Source organism: Gallinula chloropus (assembly GCF_964237585.1).
Source record: "Gallinula chloropus genome assembly, chromosome: 3".
Lineage (NCBI taxonomy): Eukaryota > Metazoa > Chordata > Aves > Gruiformes > Rallidae > Gallinula > Gallinula chloropus.
This window is the reverse complement of record NC_140087.1, coordinates 66,871,250-66,888,648: the sequence shown is the minus strand read 5'-3', so window position 1 is coordinate 66,888,648 and position 17,399 is coordinate 66,871,250. Positions and strand designations below refer to the sequence as shown.

The 17,399-nt window shown below is 43.0% G+C and overlaps 1 protein-coding gene across 1 annotated transcript; it reads left to right on the top strand.

The window, feature by feature from the left end:
• Nucleotides 1-429: 429 nt before the first annotated feature.
• Nucleotides 430-16,726, top strand: TRMT6 (tRNA methyltransferase 6 non-catalytic subunit). Its single transcript, XM_084261919.1, has 11 exons — nucleotides 430-531; nucleotides 2,670-2,797; nucleotides 3,206-3,315; nucleotides 7,125-7,216; nucleotides 7,302-7,385; nucleotides 8,160-8,284; nucleotides 9,287-9,651; nucleotides 10,975-11,060; nucleotides 14,219-14,321; nucleotides 14,407-14,493; nucleotides 15,783-16,726. The coding sequence occupies exons 1-11, from the start codon at nucleotides 431-433 to the stop codon at nucleotides 15,954-15,956; spliced, it is 1,455 nt and encodes a 484-aa protein (XP_084118045.1). The 5' UTR covers nucleotide 430; the 3' UTR covers nucleotides 15,957-16,726.
• Nucleotides 16,727-17,399: the final 673 nt, after the last annotated feature.

The window sequence follows — 17,399 nt, the reverse complement described above, 5'->3', positions numbered from 1 at the left end:
AGCCTGCCTCTCCCTGCCACAGTGCCCAGGGAGGCAAAGAGCCCCGTCAATGGGCCGCCCACCACGCAACCCCAGAGGTGAGGGAACAACACAACGGCACCAGCCTCCCTCAGCAAGCGGAGCCGCTCGTCTCCCAGGCCGCCTGAGCGTCCTCTCCCCCCAACATTCTATTTTGGCGCCAACCCCGTACTTCCGGTTCTGCAGCTGAGCGCGCGGCGTCGCCATGGAGCAGGAGGCGCCGCCCGCCATTGGCCTGCGCTTTCTCTTCCGAGGGGCCTCGCTCCGCCCACTCGCCCTCCGCTTCTGCCTGCCGTGCGCCAGCGCGCAGGCGCTGCGTCTCCGTCGCCGGTCCCGCCATTGGGAGGAGGGCTAGCTGCGCCTGCGCGGTAGGCACCTGGCTGGCGGAGGGGAGCACAAGCGGCTGGGGGCAATGGAGGGTGTGGGGTGGTCGGGCTCGCGCATTTGTGAGGGGGACTGCGCCGTCCTGAAGCGGGACGATGTCTTCAAAGCTGTACCCGTGCTGCGGCGGAGGTGAGCGTCCGACCCGCGGAGTTCGATCCTGCCTGTCACCTGCCCCTCAGCAGAGGTTGGCACCCCGCCCCCCACCCCTCTCCTCCCGTGAGGCGACTCCAGTGGTCGCCGCGCCGGACGGGCGGGGAGCGGGGTGCCTGTGACCCGCAGCTTTCCTGCCTGGCCGGTCAGAAATCGCGGCCTCGTTAGGCTGACGTGACAGGCACGCGGCAGTTTTTAATGTTGCCTCAGCTCCTATGACAAAAAAAAGAATAATTCGCCGTTCTGCCTGGTTCTCGGATTTCGTGCAAGAATTTGGAAGAGAGTTAACGTGGTTTCGTGTTGTCACCATCAAGCTGCTGCCGATTGAATAGGTGCAGCAGCCTGAGAAGCATGTATTCGCCATAGTTACCTTGCTGTGGCTTGTCATTTCTGTGAGGAATTGCCTTGTTGGTAATAGGAGTTAGGTTCAGTAGCTGATGCCGATGTTAAGGCTGTAGGAAGATGCTAGCAGTCAGTTCCGGACAGTTACTGTTTTGGAGAGGATGCTGTTTTTTTTTCCTAGGCTAACTGGCATAGCAAGAAGCGCCTGCATCCCAGCAGGAAATACTGTAATCAGTGCACACAGCCTGGGCTCTTCCCTTTGCAGCAGGACAGTTTTATAGACCAATGTGTAGAAGTCAGTGCTGGGTAATATGGCCAGCCATCCGATTGAGTAGGATGGGTATTTAAAGGTACTACGCTTGAATGAGACTGGGTTAAAAATGGCATAGCTCAGACCCAGAGGTTTGGGAATGCTGGTTATTGATAGGCTTAATGTTCACAGTAGAATCTGTCACCAAAGTTGGGGTAGTTGCTCTGTTAGCTGCCATATCTGTTTGTTAGGTCCTGTTTCAGTTTTTGTTTCAAACCCCTATCATAAAAGTAGGAATAAAAAAGTCAAAGAGTAAGTGTTGCCATGGGAAATTAGAGAACTTTAGCATTAATTTTTCCTTTTCTATAACCTGAGGAGGGTAAGGGCACTACGAGATCATGTGACGCGAGCAAGTATAATTTCGTGAGCTCTTTATTAAGAGGGGTTGGTAATGTCTCTGAGAAAACTTTATTCTAATCCTTTATTGAAATTCTAGATTATATTTGGGGATACAAATAGTATATGTAAAATGTGTGCGTGTAGAAAGCTGGAAATAATGTTTTTACTTAACTTCAGAACTAGCTATGGGTATAGACAGCATAAGAGCTCATGTTGGTAAGTTTTGATTCAAATGTGAGTGTGGTACGTACACTGGTACCTGTTTCATTTGACAAGATCAGCATTTCTCTCGTCAGCAAGGAAACCTTTGTAGGTCAGCCTGAAAGTTAAAGGCTTTGAGGGTATGAAGAAGGCTTTTTTTCTGTGAAGAGGAAAAAATGTAAACCTCCCTTAGAACAATAAAAATGAAAGGGATTTTTAAAATTATTATTATTATTATTATTATTATTATTATTATTATTATTATTATTATTATTATTATTATTATTATTATTATTATTTATTTTGGGGCTTATGTAACACACTCTGATGTCTGTTTTCTTCATAGTCTTTTGGCAAATTTTATTTCCAAGGAGCTCTGCAGAATACAGTTCCATGCTCATCTTTCTGTGCTAATCAGTGTGATCCAGCCAAGATTTAATACAGAACCACAGGCTGGTTTGGGTTGGAAGGGACCTTAAGGCCCATCTAGTCCCAACGCCCTGCCATGTGCAGTGACATCCTCCACTAGACCAGGTGGCCCGAAGTCCCATCCAGCCTGGCCTATACTTGATTTTCATTCCTTGCCTTGTTCTGAGTTTTTCTGTCAAAAGTGGTGCTAATTCAACTTGGTTTATCTGCCACTTCAAAATTCTTCTGAACTGAAAAAAGCCCGCCAATTTCTTACTGTATGTTCGATGTAAGTTTTCTGTTCTTCCCTAACCAGTTTCAGTTTAATGTGGTTTTGTACTTTATAGATGTTAGCATTTCACTTTTTAGGCTTGTCCTGGTTTTCTTCAGGGCTGTAGATAAAAATAGCATATACAGAATGGCATATATGAGACCATAATTTGCTTTCAACTGTTGTGGGTTTTTAGATATACTAAAAATACTCCTTTTAATATCGTCCACTTTTTTATTATTTCAGAAAAATTATTTTTGAGAAGCAGTGGTTCTATTTGGATAACGCCATCGGGCATACTTATGGAACTACATTTGAAGTAACCAGTGGTGGAAACCTCCAGCCAAAGCAAGAGGTGGAAGAGACTGCCACAGGTATTACAGAGGATGAGTGATTGGAAAACTGAGTTCAAATTAATTTGTTTCTTTGATAATAACCAAAGAAGACACAAAGGCTTTCTATTAATCATTGGTTAATGTTACTTATATTTTCTGTCATAAAAGTGCATCGTTGTGTCTTGATCTGCTGTTTCACTAGTCCTGTAACAAGTAAGCTTTTTCATATGGCAGAAAATTTGAACCTTAGTTTAGGTAAATATGTATATTAAGGTGTATTTAACATAATACATTTCATTGATTGCTCAGGCACTACTTTGCAAGGCCCTGAAGCATGTGGGTTTAATCCTAAAAGGTCTGCTTTCTGTGAAACTAAAGTCATGTGTTTCTCTCCACTTAAAGATTGTCACAGCTACATTTTTACAAATCTGTATCCTTTTCCTTTAGAAACAAAAGAAGCTGGTACAGATAATCGTAACATAGTTGACGATGGAAAGTCTCAAAAACTGACTCATGATGACATAAAGGCTTTGAAGGACAAGGGTATTAAAGGACAGGTAAGGATAAGGATTTGGTGTCTGCTACTTTGATGGTTATATTTTAATTGATGAAATAGGCTATTGTCTGTGTATAGACTTCAGTGCTTTTTCTTTGTTGCTCTGCCCAAATCATGTTTTTTCCTAAATACCTGTTTTTACAAAAATGCAGAGGTTGTTTTCAGAGAAAACTTTGTTTAAGGTTGTGTGGTGGTTTAGCCCTGGCTGGAGGCCAGATGCCCACCAAAGTCTATTACTCCCCTTCTTAGTTGCATAGGGGAGAAAATATATATTAAGAGGCTCAGGAGACAAAATAAGGACAGGGAGAGATCATCCTGTCAGCAATGACATGGGCAAAACAGACTCAAAACAAAGTGAAGAAGAGAGAAACTACCTAATTTATTACACTACACTACGAAGAACAGTGAAAAAACTGGAGTTGGGAGTGTGACCAGATCTTAAAACACTTTCCCCCCACCACTCCCTTCTTAGCAGACATTAGTCAGGATTTTGCTCCCTTCTTCCCTCCCGCTATGGCACGGGGGGGGCAGGGGCTGGGGAAAATGGGGTTCTTGGTAGCACCTTCCCACCACCCCTCCATTCTAAGCAGACTTCCCTTTAGCCATGATCTTGCTCCCTTCCTCCCCCTGCTCGCAGTACAGGGGGGCAGGGACTGGGAAAATGGGGTTCTCGGTTACTTCGTCATGAGCTGTTTTCCTTTTCCAGATCTTAAAACACCTCTAACCTCCCACTGCCCTTCTTAGCAGACTTCACTCTAGTCATGATTTCACTCCCTTCTTCCCCCCCAATCGCAGCACAGGGGGGCAGGGACTGGGAGATGGGGGCTTCGGTCAGTCCCTTGCAAGTTGGTTTCCTTCTCGGCCAGGGGGGAAGGCATTCATTCCACAGCCTCCCCATGCTGCACCGTGGGGTCTCACCCACAGGAGATAGTCCTCCACAAAATTCTCCAACTTGAATCCTTTCCCACAGGGCTTTATCTCTTTATCACAGTGTCTCTCAGTCCCAGTCCTCCACAGGATTCCAAGCCTCCCCCCAGCAAACCTGTTCCAATGCAAATATTTCTCTCTCATCTCTTTGTGTCTGTTTCTCCTCATGGCTGTGAGTGCTGGCAGGGCCTTGTTCCAATGTAGGGTCACCGTGTCTTCTCTATGTCTCCACCTGTTCCATGGAGCGTGGAGCCCCTCCATGGGCTGCAGGTGGGGTCTCGGCCTTTTCCATGGGTTTCTCCATGGGCTGCAGGGGCATCTTTCTCTCCGGCACCTGGGCCGCCTCCTCCCCCGCCCTTCTCCAGACTTGGTGTCTGCACAGCTCGTTACATCTTCTCCGGTGGCAAAATGCAGCTGCTTCCGGGCTGTTTTCTCCTATATGTGATTCTCAGAGGCGCTGTGACTGTCTCTTGGGCCGCGACTTTGGCCTTGAATTGCTCGTTGTTTATAGTTTAGGCTGGCAGAAAACCCGTAACTGCTGCTTACAAAAAAAGTTTGAACAGCACAGCCTCACAAAACTGCAACATTCCACCTCTCACCTCTGCAAATCACATATATGAGAATCCAGAAAATTCTCTACGATTATTACACTACCCAGTGTGAGCCCCTCCAACTCCCTTCTTCCCCCTACACTTAAGTAGGCCATCTTAAACATTAGCAAACCATTGCACCCACTTCTGTTCTGCACGTTACCTGTCAAAATTCTCTCATCTCTGTTTACCCTTTCTAATAAAAATAAAAAATGGCTCATGCTTATATGAAGTTCATCTCCTCTTTGCATCTTGCTGTTTGCAGCAGCTCTTTGGAGCAAATGTTCTGCTTTTGCCTGCTAAATGGTGGATGGATCCGAGGGATTTGGAATACTATTCCTTCTGTTTCCATGGTTGTGCTGCTGGTGGTGTACACTCAGAGAAGAGTGTACTAATCGCTCCCATAGCTTTGCCGATTTCTATTCATTCGTATTGCCTGTGGCAAATCACTCTGGCTTTTCTCTGCATCCTCAGCATGCCTGTGCCAACACATCTACTCTGCTGTTATTAAAGTGTGCTGCTTTGGTAACTGCATACTTCCTTTGGACTATGTGGCATTAGCAGTAGTAGATACTGTTCTTCCACAAGTGTCTGGCAAAATTTGAACTCGTGTTTGTGAATGACGTGTCCTTGTGACACAGGCTCAGTTTAGAGGTGCTTGTTCTTTGAAATAAAGCAACCTTGGTGTTAACAGGGTTTGATTTTTTTCCCATCACTTCCCACATCCTTCCCAGGTGCTGAGGGATAGGTGTTGGGATGAAGACATGGAGTGGCATAGATTTCCAGGGCATTGCATAGTTGCATCTTCCCTTTGGCTTTTGCTTAACCTAGAGAAATATTCCCTGGTTTCCTTGCTGTAGAGTTTACTGGAACAAAAACCACAACAAAACAACCTAAACACTGCATTTAACTCTTTTCCAGAGACAAACAAAAAAAAATTAGAAAGGAAAGATGTGCTGTTTCACACTGTTAATGATACATTTTTAATTGACCTTCATAAATAATGGCTTGAAAAGTAGCAATTGCAAGTGAAAAGTATTGGTGGCTATATTTTGGAGCAGGTTCTTAAAGTGCAATGGGAGATGCAGCATCTGCATTGAAAGTGCTCCTTCTGTCATTCCTCACCACCCTCCTCCCCAAACTCCTCTGAGACCAAGTTACACTAGTGCTCTTCCTACATATTTGAGAAACTTGCAGTTTTAGCAGTTAGACTACCAACTCAAACAGCCAAAATAGCACTCTGCAGCATTTGTTCCTGTATAACAGGCATGGAGACAAACCCTGAGCAAGAAAAGCTTTTTTATGTTGGAGATCTTAATGATCTCCCCAGCTGGAACCTGATAGTATATGGAGGAAGAGCTGGATTGGCAAAGGGGGGAGACTGTGAAATAAAACCTGGGATGCTGGGAAAACCTGGGAGCTGGAGAAGGATGAAGTCAGAGTATTATAGGAAACAGCTCCTTGCAAGGAGCTGGTAGAGGAGTCTAGCACAGTTTGGAAGCAGAAGAAACTAAGTGGGGGAAGGGATATGTCTGATAAATAGCCAGAGTATAAGGGAAAAACTAGCAGAAAATGGAAAAAAAAAAAGATGCCTTCAGTGATAGACATGCTAAAGTCAGCCAAGAGATCCAAAGAGGGAATTGGATTAAAACAAATATTGCATATGACATCAGGTCAAATTTGTTATGGTTTTGTGAAATATTTTTGCACCATAGCTTCACACAGGACTTCATTTGCTGTCATGCAATCCAAATACTATGGGGAATGTTTGACAGTGTATGTCAGCTGTTCCATAACAAATACTAATAAATATCTCTCTGCCTCATTCTAACAAACTGAAATTAAAAATAGCCAATCGTTTAGAGCAGGGTAGTCTCCTTCACCTTTGAAGGAAGGGCCAAAGTAACAACTTGCTGATGCTGGAAGGAGCAATCCTACTTTTTCTTCATTTCTGGCCGTGTGAGCCTGCCCTCTCTTAGGAGTTACTTTTGGCTCCTACCAGCTTCCTCCCCCACAAAATACCCGGTTTCCAGTTTTGTCATTTTCCCCAGTATTATTTAGATGAAGTGCACTTAGAAGTAAATGATTTAATTCCTGCACGTAGTCAGGGTAGTGCCTCGCTTTTTGTGTTGATGAATAGAAAGTTACTTTGCTGTTAATATCAGTAGAAGTTAATGGGATACGTGCCTCTGCTGGAAAAAAGTCTTTTCAGTGGTAGTTTAAAAAAATGCCACATATGAAATGAATGAGAAATAAATACTACCTGTAATAAAAATATATTGTCTTTTCCAAGGAAATAGTTCAGCAGTTAATAGAGAACAGTACAACATTCCGAGACAAAACAGAATTTGCTCAAGATAAGTACATAAAGAAGAAGAAGAAAAAGTAAGTGAATATTAAAATCTGGAAAATACTTAGCACTCTAATTTGTTGAGCTTAAAGTAAGACCATCACCATGTGTTTCATACAGATATGAAGCAGTTATTACAATTGTGAAACCATCCACTCGCATTCTTTCAACGATGTATTATGCAAGGGAACCTGGAAAAATTAAGTAAGTTTTCACTTTGGTTTTTTTTTTCAAATTGTAACAGAAAGATATTTTAGTATTTTTCAACACACCATGTTATACCAGAGTATTCATCACATTTCTTCTTTTTTACCTCTTAATAGGAAGCTTGTAAATTAATTAAAAACTATGTGATATAGAGAATGAGTAAGTGTCCTGTTGCAGCAAAGAGGAAAACTCTTTTGCATGCAGTGTCAGCTTTTACCACCTCCATCTTGCTAATTACCTATGCAAGTGAAACCTGTTTCCTTCTTCCCTTAGCTTTATTTATCTGTGAAGATGAGTTGTAATTTCCTCAGGTATCACTGAGTCTTGACAGTGCTGTCAGTAGCATTGGGTTTTGATCCTGAATTGCAAGCAGTTTGCACTACTGCAAAACAGATGAAAATCGCTAAGGATTCATTACTGGGGTAGGAAATATGTTGAGATACTATTTGGTCTTTACAAAACCAAAATGGTAGAGACCAACAGAACAGTGACAAAATTAAAGAATATTTGGTCTGACTGGCACCGCACTTTATTATGCGCACCCTTCTTCGTGTCCTATTTTTGCTATACTTTTTTGTAACCCGAATTTTCTTGTTGGCTCTGGTTCCATTGCTTTATTACAAAGAAGTTGTGGGGTGACTCTGAAGGCCACTGATGCCATTCCTGAAAATCTGCCTGTAATCCAACTTGTTTTGACAGGTTCCCGAGCTAAGACGTTGTGTTATTCTAAGAAAACTAATTAGGTATTTCTTAAACCCCTCTCTCCTCTAGCCATTTGCGATACGACACCCTAGCTCAGATGCTGACTTTAGGAAACATCCGTGCTGGCAACAAGATGATTGTAATGGAGACATGTGCTGGCCTCGTGCTGGGTGCAGTGATGGAACGAATGGGAGGTAAGTAAGGCTGTTGGGGCTCAACTTTTGAAACTTCAGAAATACATGTCTCCGCAATGCTTTGAAAAGGTGGTACTTCAAAATGCTTCCTCAGTATTTAAAATCTACTTTCACTGCCTCCATTGGTCAGAGGTACTTGTATTTATGTTGGAGAATAGTGACAGCACTGAAAATGTTGTTATTCATCTTTATTGTGTCAGAGATTTACAATCAGCAAAATGTGCATTTGAAAAGTAACATAGGACATTTTCTTGAGTGTGTACTGGCAGAAGTTTGACTTGGTTTTCATTTCTCAAGCTCAGTGACTTAGGTTCTTTGTAAGTCACTCAAAGGCAGTACAGAAAGGTGACAATTATATTCCATAATCCTGGAAAGGTAGGAAGTGTGACATGATGTTGTGCGGTCATGCGCTGTCTGTTGGCTGCAAAACACAGAGGCAGTTCTAACATAGATTGGTTTTGTTTCAGTAGCTTTTGGCCATAGGGATACTTTCTGAAGTAAATGAAATAAGATGGAACTTCACTGTAACCCTGGAAGAAGTATGTTTGCACATCTGACATCTTGTTTGGAGGGGCAGTCTGGATGTTGAAGAAATTCTTTGCCTGTTAATGTTGTTTAAATTACCTTTTATTTTTTGTCATAGTCTTAAATAACAAACACTGTAAAATTTTTGTCTTAATTCTTAGTTAAATTAGCCTTTCTAATGATCTGTCACTGCTTCTGTGTTCTGTGCCTACCCTGAATGCAAGTTGGCTACAAGTGTCACCTTTGAGTTCCCTCGCCCTTTCAAACCGCAGTGACTGATCTCTTTCCAATAACACATTTTTCTACCCTGAGCCACACTTCAAGAAAATGTTACTTGTGGGGAAGGTTAGATTAAGAGCTTGCTCTTACCTGCTCTTAAATGAATGCTTCATTTAAGCATTTTAAAAATTTAGAAAATGTAAGCAATTTAGGAAATCCTGGCTGTCCAATGTAGTTTCAATTCTTTTGCTCTCCTAGGGTATGGATCCATTATTCAGATGTACCCGGGAGGGGGACCCGTTAGAGCTGCTACCAGTTGCTTTGGATTTCCAAAGCTTTTTTTCGATAATCTTCATGAATTTCCTCTCAGCAAAGTGGACAGTCTTCTCTCTGGGACATTCTCCACTGAGACTCTGCCTTCAGAGCCTGAAGATAACGTGCTAGTGGAAGAAGAAAGCAATGGATTGACTGATGAGAAGCAGATGTCCCTGCAGGAAGCAGAGGAGGAATCCACTACTGAAGCAGCTATGGAGATCAACCAAATAGAAGAGCAGGAAACAATGGACATCAATGCAGAAGATGCAGAATTTAAAGAGAGCAGAGAAAAAGAAAACAAAGAAAACGTAAGAATATATATTATATCTATTCAAGTTTTACAACAGCTGGGTACATAAAATCCAACATGAAGCACAGCTTATTCAAGTGTTAAGCTAGAACTTTGAAAGTTGTCTTTTGTCTTACATTAAGCCATCAAAGGGTGGGGCGTTGATCAACAGCCAGCTGAACATGAGCCAGCAGTGTGCCCGGGTGGCCAAGAAGGCCAGTGGCATCCTGATACAATGGCTTGTATCAGGAGCAGTGTGGTCAGCAAGAGCAGGGAAGTGATCCTTCCCCTGTACTCAGTGCTGGTGAGGCCGCATCATGGAATCATAGAATCGTAGGGGTTGGAAGGGACCTCGAGAGATCATCGTGTCCCTGCCAAAGCAGCTCCCTAGCTCATATTGCACAGATAGGCGTCCAGATGGGTCTTGAATATCTCCAGAGAAGGAGACTCCACCACCTCCCTGGGCATCCTGTCCCAGGGCTCTGTCACCCTCACTGTGAAAAAGTTCTTCCACGTGTTGGTGCAGAACTTCCTGTGCTCCAACTTGCAGCCATTGCCCCTTGTCCTGTCTCCACAGACCACTGAAAAGGGGCTGGACACTTCCCTCTGCATCCCATGCTTAAGATTTATTTATAAACATTAATAAGATCCCCCCTTAGTCTTCTTTTCTCAAGGCTGAGCAGTCCCAGATCCTTCAGCCTTTCCTCATACAGGAGATGCTCCAGGCCCTTAATCATCTTTGTAGCCTTCCTCCTGTGTTCAGTTTTGGGCCCCTCACTACAAGAGGGACGTTAAGACACTTGAGCCTGTCCAGAGAAGGGCTACAAAGCTGGTGAAGGGTATAGAAGACAAGTGTTATGAGGAGCGGCTGAGGGAGCTGGGATTGCTTAGCCTGGAGGAAAGGAGACTAAGAGGAGACGACATCACTCTCTACAACTACGTGAAAGGTTGTTCTTGTGGGTTGGGGGTCAGCCTCTTCTCCCTGGTATCTAGTGACAGGACAAGGGGAAATGGTCTGAAGTTGCATCAGGGGAGGTTTAGGTTGGACATTAGGAAGAATTTATTTCCTGAAAGGGTTGTTAGATACTAGAACAGGCTGCACAGGGAGGTGGTTGAATCACCATCCCTGGAGGTCATGTACTTGGTGACGTGGTCTAGTGTGGACCTAGTAGGGCTGGATAGATGGTTGGATTTGATGATTTTGAAGGTCTTTTCCAATGGAAACCATTCTCTGAATCTGTGATTCTATGAAAATGAAACTTGAGTCCATGCCATATTGCTCCAGTGTGTCGTTGCCAGTTACAGCGCAAACTGTTTGTTTGTTGGGGGTTTTTGTTCGAAGGTTCGAGAAAAGCAAAGAAAGCAAAGGGAGAGAAGGAAGAAGCTAATAGAAACTGCTGCGTTGTTGCAAGAGAAGAATGCTGATGGGTGAGTTTTTCTTTCTGTAGTCAGAAAGATCTTCTGTTTGAAAGCACAGCTACAGAAAATTATTTCCTTTGGAACAAGTAAAAGCTGTGTTTCAAACACATCCTAATTTTTTTCTTTAGCATTTCCAAGCGAGCAGGTGTGCCTGGAGTCTCGGTTGGTTCTTACCTGGTTGGGACTTTTTTTCTGTTATTGAAATAGTTTGAAATCTCATATCTAAAAGTCATTTTCCTGACTAGTTATGAGTAAACATTAAAAAAAAAAATCTATCCAAAGAGAAACAAAATCCAGGTAGAATTTAATACAAACTGGCTGCCAATAAAAAATCACAGGATTCCAATTGGGGAAGTAGAACCTGAGGCTTAAAGTTTATTAAATTGGACTTAAGTTTATTGGTTTGGCGTTGGTTGGCTGGTTTGCTTTTAGAAAACAGGAAAAAACATCTAACTTCATTTTACCTGCTTCAGCCAGGATCGATTGTTCCCGAGGAACAATTGAACATGAAGATTTAATATCAGAAGTTTAAAACAAATGAGATAAACATGTTCTGAGGAATTCAGCCCTGCAACAGCATAAGAGTGTTTGGTGGCTTTTATGTGATGTTTTTAGGAAATACTGAAGTGACCCGAGTTACAAGTGACATTAGTTTAGTTGATTTAACAACATTCATATTTGTTTTTTCCCCCTGTGAGTATCGGCTCACTGGGGATGGAGCCATTCTGCTTATACAGAATTTAATACACGTTTACTGGTTCTGTAGAAATGCTTGTGTATAATTTTTAAGATTAAATGCTTTAACTCACACTTATACTAGAACATGAATATCCCATCTAAAACGTTGAAGTTATGGAGTTAGCCTTTTGTGGGGGGAGGCAGAGACACATCATTCCTTGTTCACTGAAGCAGTAAAATGGTAAAGGAGGTTTGTAAAAGGAACCTTGCATCTGTCTGGCAGCAGCGGTGCCACGCGTTACGCCTGTGGGTGACCATTAAGCTGCCTAAACAGTGGTAGTGTTTTGGTCCTCACTGCTGCTTCTTGCACCTATCATGATAACTAATGTCTGTGCATGGTCTGGCACTGTGAAAAAGAGTATCTGATTTCACTCGATTCTCCCTGTAGTGTACAGTAGTCTGTTTGGATTTGGATTTTGTTCCAGGAAGCCTTTTTGGTAGTTATCTCTTGTTTGGGAGCTGTTGATGGTTGCCTGAAGGCAGGGTCCCAGATGGATCAGTCAGAATCACCTTTCTGCAGCCATCTGCCTTTTATAGCTCATCCTGTGTTTAGCTCAGGAACCGTGGGGTACATGTGCTGGCTGAGCCAGGAAAAGCTGGCACGGAATTAAATGCTTTGAACTCGACTTGGCACGTGAGGAGGAGCAGGCAGGGAAGGTAGGGGTTAGGTTTGTGTTGCAAGAGAAATGGGGAAAGGATAGAGAAAAGCTGCTGAACATCGGTGTGAAGGAAGATTGGGACAAAGGATGCCCATTACATCAAGATGGGCATCAGCTTCAGGAGGATTACCACATGAAGTCCTGAAATTTACATTTACTACTTAATGTAGAAGATACAATTTTAGTAACATTTATGTCTTCTGTGCTGTTATGTAGTAAACCAGTCCTCCTCCTAGACCTCTTTGTTCTGTTCCATTTATGAGAGGTGAAGTTCATCATAGGTCTTTGAGGAGGATAAAGGAAGACATCCATGAAGAATCTGGGTTCTTCTAAAGAAGACTACTTTAAGATAAACTAATTCCTTCTCTAATAGTCAACAGCACTCCATGTGCTCACAATTATACCACCCCCCTCTGTCTACCCTTCCCTGCCCTCCTCCGCCCCTCTCACCCATTGTGTTAATTTTGGGACTGGCCAGGCTGCCTGCTGACACAGTATGTGCTGCCATATGAGAGCACAGAATCTGACTTGTCACAGCCTCTTTCACCTCTCACTTACCTTCCTGTTGCTTGGCGGAGCTCCCGGCAGCACCGGGGTGGCACTCCGAGCCCTCTGAGGCACAGTCTGGAGTCTTTTCTTTATGGTTCCTTCACTTGCTTAATTACTGAGCCAGAATTTTTTGAACTTTGGAACTGGGGCTAAATCTAGGCCAGCAAGGCTGTGGCCAGCAGAAAGTCAGCATGGAAACAGCTGTAGAAGAATTGTCTCTCTTTATCTCCATTATGTTTAGAAAGTGGAACATAATTTCGGTAGGTAAGTTTGATGGTATCTCCAGCGTTGTACATTCCCCTGGAGAACAAACAGGGGTCTCTTCATGCAGTCGATGTGTACTAGAGAAGTCACTTAATCAGCCTGTTCTTCCTGCCCAACCACCATTTATTAACTCATTAAATCTTAACCATTTCTTGCAGTATAGTTTAGCAGTGATTTTATTTTTTTTTTTAATATAAAAACTCTAGATACCTGTGGAGAATCTTAAGCATCTGTAAGTATGAGTTATAATGTGATATTAAAATGAGGATGAAGAATAAAATAAGAAGCCTTTAAGTTGCCAAGGACATCATTTCTTTTTAAAAGGTTTTTATTCATGCCTGGTAGGGGTTTGTTTTCTCTCTACAATAACTTTTTAATATAAAATTGTAGTTAACGAAGATTACCCACAACTTTAGTTACATTCTAGGGAACAATTCACAGTCACAGACCTTACATCATATTTGGACAGTGGTCTTAGGGTAGAGCAAGTGGCAGGCAGATCCCTCAGTTGTAAGAACTCCCACGCAGCCCAGCGCAGCTGAAATTAGCAGTTCTGCGATGCGTTTAACGTACGGCACTTCAGGGAATGAGTGGTTTATCCTATTAATTACACTAGTAGGAAACTGTGATTTGTTTTTCTATTGGGGGAGCAGTTAGAGACACAGAATGACGCTGATTAGCAGCGTTCAAGCTATAATTGATTGCTGCGCTAAGTAGGAGGAATGTCACTTGGTGAGTGGGATTTGGAAGCAGAAAAACTAACTTGGGTAAAATTTCTTTTGCAGCTTAATTGTAGCCAGCAAGTTTCATCCCACTTCTTTATTACTTTCTTTACTGGAATTTGTTGCTCCTTCCAGGCCTTTTGTTGTCTACTGCCTTTTTGTTGTCTACTGAATGTCACTTGGTGAGTGGGATTTGGAAGCAGAAAAACTAACTTGGGTAAAATTTCTTTTGCAGCTTAATTGTAGCCAGCAAGTTTCATCCCACTTCTTTATTACTTTCTTTACTGGAATTTGTTGCTCCTTCCAGGCCTTTTGTTGTCTACTGCCAGTATAAAGAGGTAAATCAAATTTGTTACTGTAGCTGTTACAGTTCCAGTGTTGGACTAGTCTGCTGTATAACTTGTTCTTTGTGTTTTTTTTAAGCCACTATTGGAATGTTACACAAAGCTGAGGGAAAGAGGTGGTGTTATTAACCTAAAGCTGTCTGAAACTTGGCTACGAAACTTCCAGGTAAGGCCTGCACTAAGGGGCTGGCAGAACTGTGCAATACCAGGGAGCCAAGTGCTCTGAAAACATGTGGGTTTGGGGCTGACAGAAACTGCTTATAAGCTCAAGCATTTGTTTGACCTTCCTTGCAACAATTTCAAACACAAATACTTTTATCTTCTTCCAAAGCATTTCATTTAAACATTTGCTGTCATTTTTGTGTAGCACACAGATTTAAGAGCTGTGCCACTTTAGCAGCTGGCCTAAACTGAGGGACAACCTAATGTCATGCAAGGGAGACAGCAAAATATTACAAGTGTTTAATAGTTCCCAGTTGGTTTGCTAGCTGGAGAAACAAAAGAAGAGAGTAATGTTAAGAATGGTGGCAACTTAGAGAACCAATGTTTTCAGACAGCATGTTTCCTGAAACTGAAGTAACAAGAAGTTTCTGGTCTGGGAACTGAATGGTGGAAAGGAGAGAAGTCTATGGTGCAGAATGTCACTTGGAGTAACTTTGTGTGCAGGTGCGGGGTGCCCTGTTGCCTGGAAGGAACTAGATGCGTCTGATTTTTAAGCAGCTCACCAGTTCTTGGATTTTACTGACCTTTTCCTTGCCTACAGGTTTCTGGAGTCCATAAGGAATTGTTAGTTAGGGGTTGACTTAATTCAGGGGCGGCCATGGTTACTGACTATTGATCAGGCAACCAACTTGGGAACAGTTACAGACTCGCAGATGAAAGTGTGGACAGGAGTTGGGCCTGGCAGGGGTTACTGTGTCCAGGTGCAGTTAGGAATGATGCTACACTGTCTCCTGGGCACAAGTAGATCAGCGTAGCCCTGTGGGGCAGTCGCAGCAAGAAGGAAGCGTAAGTGAAGAGAAAGCATTTACAGAAGGGTATCATGTCACTGAAAGCGATGGTGGGTGGGTATGCCTCACCTTAAGGGCAGCTGTGTAATGATTACAGTGCCAGAACTGTATTACCTAATGCATTTGTTAGGTCAGCTGTGGTTTCTTGCAAAGTACACCAGTCCTGAATGTGTTAAGACTTTCATGTATCCCAAAGCTTGGCTTTATAGTTTTGCTGGAAATGCCCTGATGAAGTCATCGGTAAGGCAGCAGCCTGTATTCTTACCTGTTTCTGTAACTGGTTTCCAGTATGCACATACTTACAGGTTTGTATTGGCTGTGTGTTGTGGCTGGGGGAAAAAAATGGCCTCTTCCAGCCCTGAGCTTAAGTTACACAGTGTGACATGCACATACAGGGTGAGTGGTTACTTGTCTTTTCCTTTGGTTTGTGCTTGTTTTTTTAAAGGTCTTACCAGATCGAAGCCATCCCAAACTGACAATGAGCGGAGGTGGAGGGTACCTTCTGTCTGGAATAACTGTTGTCTGGGATAAGGGCAAATCTGATTCCGGGCATTCAGAAGCACTGAAGATGGAAGAGCCATCATCTAAAAGATGCAAAGTTCAAGACCTTAATTGTTAACACTTGAAGAATCGATTTGATTTTTAGATCTCAGGAGTCTTACTGTTAGTGAAAATAACAAGTGGACTTTCTGTGCTCTGGACAGCACGAAGATTGTGCCTGTTATACACTGGTCAGCAAAAAGCAGCAGAACTCTGTGGTAGGGAAGATCTTCTTGCTCTTTACCAGTTTCCATGATTGGAATGAGAAGAACACTGAAACACACAGTGAACTTCAGAAAGACGATCAAGAGATGATAGAGCATCAGCAATGGAGGTGTTCTGTTTGTTTGGTGCCTAAAGGTTTCTAAGGGATTAAATCCAAATCAATGCATTGAACTTGGCTTCCCATTTTCCCAGAGCAGCAGCAGGCAAAAGATTCTGTGTAGGGATCTGCTCCCTCCTCGAGCACCGAACCAGGCTGTGTTCAGTAACGTAAGGGAGCAGCACGAACAGCAAATATCAGATACTTTTCTTTCCAAAGGAACAGTCAAAAGAGAATACTGATACCAGAACTTTCCGGCATGACCCTGTCTTTTCCTGACGTAAGTACGGAAGAGAAAGTGCATGTTCATGACTGAAAATACCAAATATTTAAGCAGGATGTCTCTATTGGTACTGCCTGTGATTTTCCTGAGAGTTATATGTTTTTACTTTAAGATACAACTATTTTGGAAACCTCTATATGTGTATATATATATTCTGCTGTTTTACCTTTCATGACGTGTAGGTTTTTTATTATTTTTTTTTTAACTTTGCATTTACCACTTCAATTAAACTGCAGGCTGTTTTTCCTAATGAGATTTCTTTCCTTTTTCTTACTTCTCCCTCATTTTGGAAATAAGAAGCTCTAGCAGAGGCTTCAGGAGGAGAATACCCTTGCTGGCGGCATCCCACTGAACGCCCTGGGGGAGCTTTGGGCCTGTGTGGTGGGGGTTCCAAGAGCCAGCAGGACTTGGCTTCCGTTCGTGAACTTACTTGTCTGTGGAAATGTGGAGCTTTGGGATCAGGCAGTGGGACTTCAGAAAGCTGTAACATCCTGCATGTTAACAGGAGGAACGCTCTTGTAGGACACAGTTAGGTCAAAACAAAGCAAAACAGGTGCCTAGGGAGGCAGTTGAGCCACCAACCCTGGATGTATTTAAAAGGTGGGTAGATTAGGTGCTCAGGGATATGGCTACAGTGCACATACAGGGTGATGCTCAGGAACGGTTGGACTTGATGATCTTAAAGGTCTTTTCCAACCTAGTGATTCTGTGATACTTTGTGTAAAGGAGCAGGTAAAGATTTCTTTTAGCTGAACAGGTGCAGTTTATCTTCAGGTCTTTGTCTACCTTTGTTCTGTTTTTTGTAAACTTCCATCTTTTGGGGGTTTTCTGTTTTCATAACAAGCTTTTCTTACTTGTGTGAAAAACCCAGAAGTGGAGGGACTGCAGTTCCACCATCTCCTCTGCAAGCCACCAAC

Coding starts and splice junctions, on each gene's coding strand:
- TRMT6 (XM_084261919.1), top strand. CDS start 431: ATGGAGGGTGTGGGGTGGTCGGGCTCGCGCATTTGTGAGGGGGACTGC. Junction 7,386..8,159: donor AGGGAACCTGGAAAAATTAA/GTAAGTTTTCAC, acceptor TCTCTCCTCTAG/CCATTTGCGATACGACACCC. Junction 9,652..10,974: donor AAAAAGAAAACAAAGAAAAC/GTAAGAATATAT, acceptor TTTTGTTCGAAG/GTTCGAGAAAAGCAAAGAAA.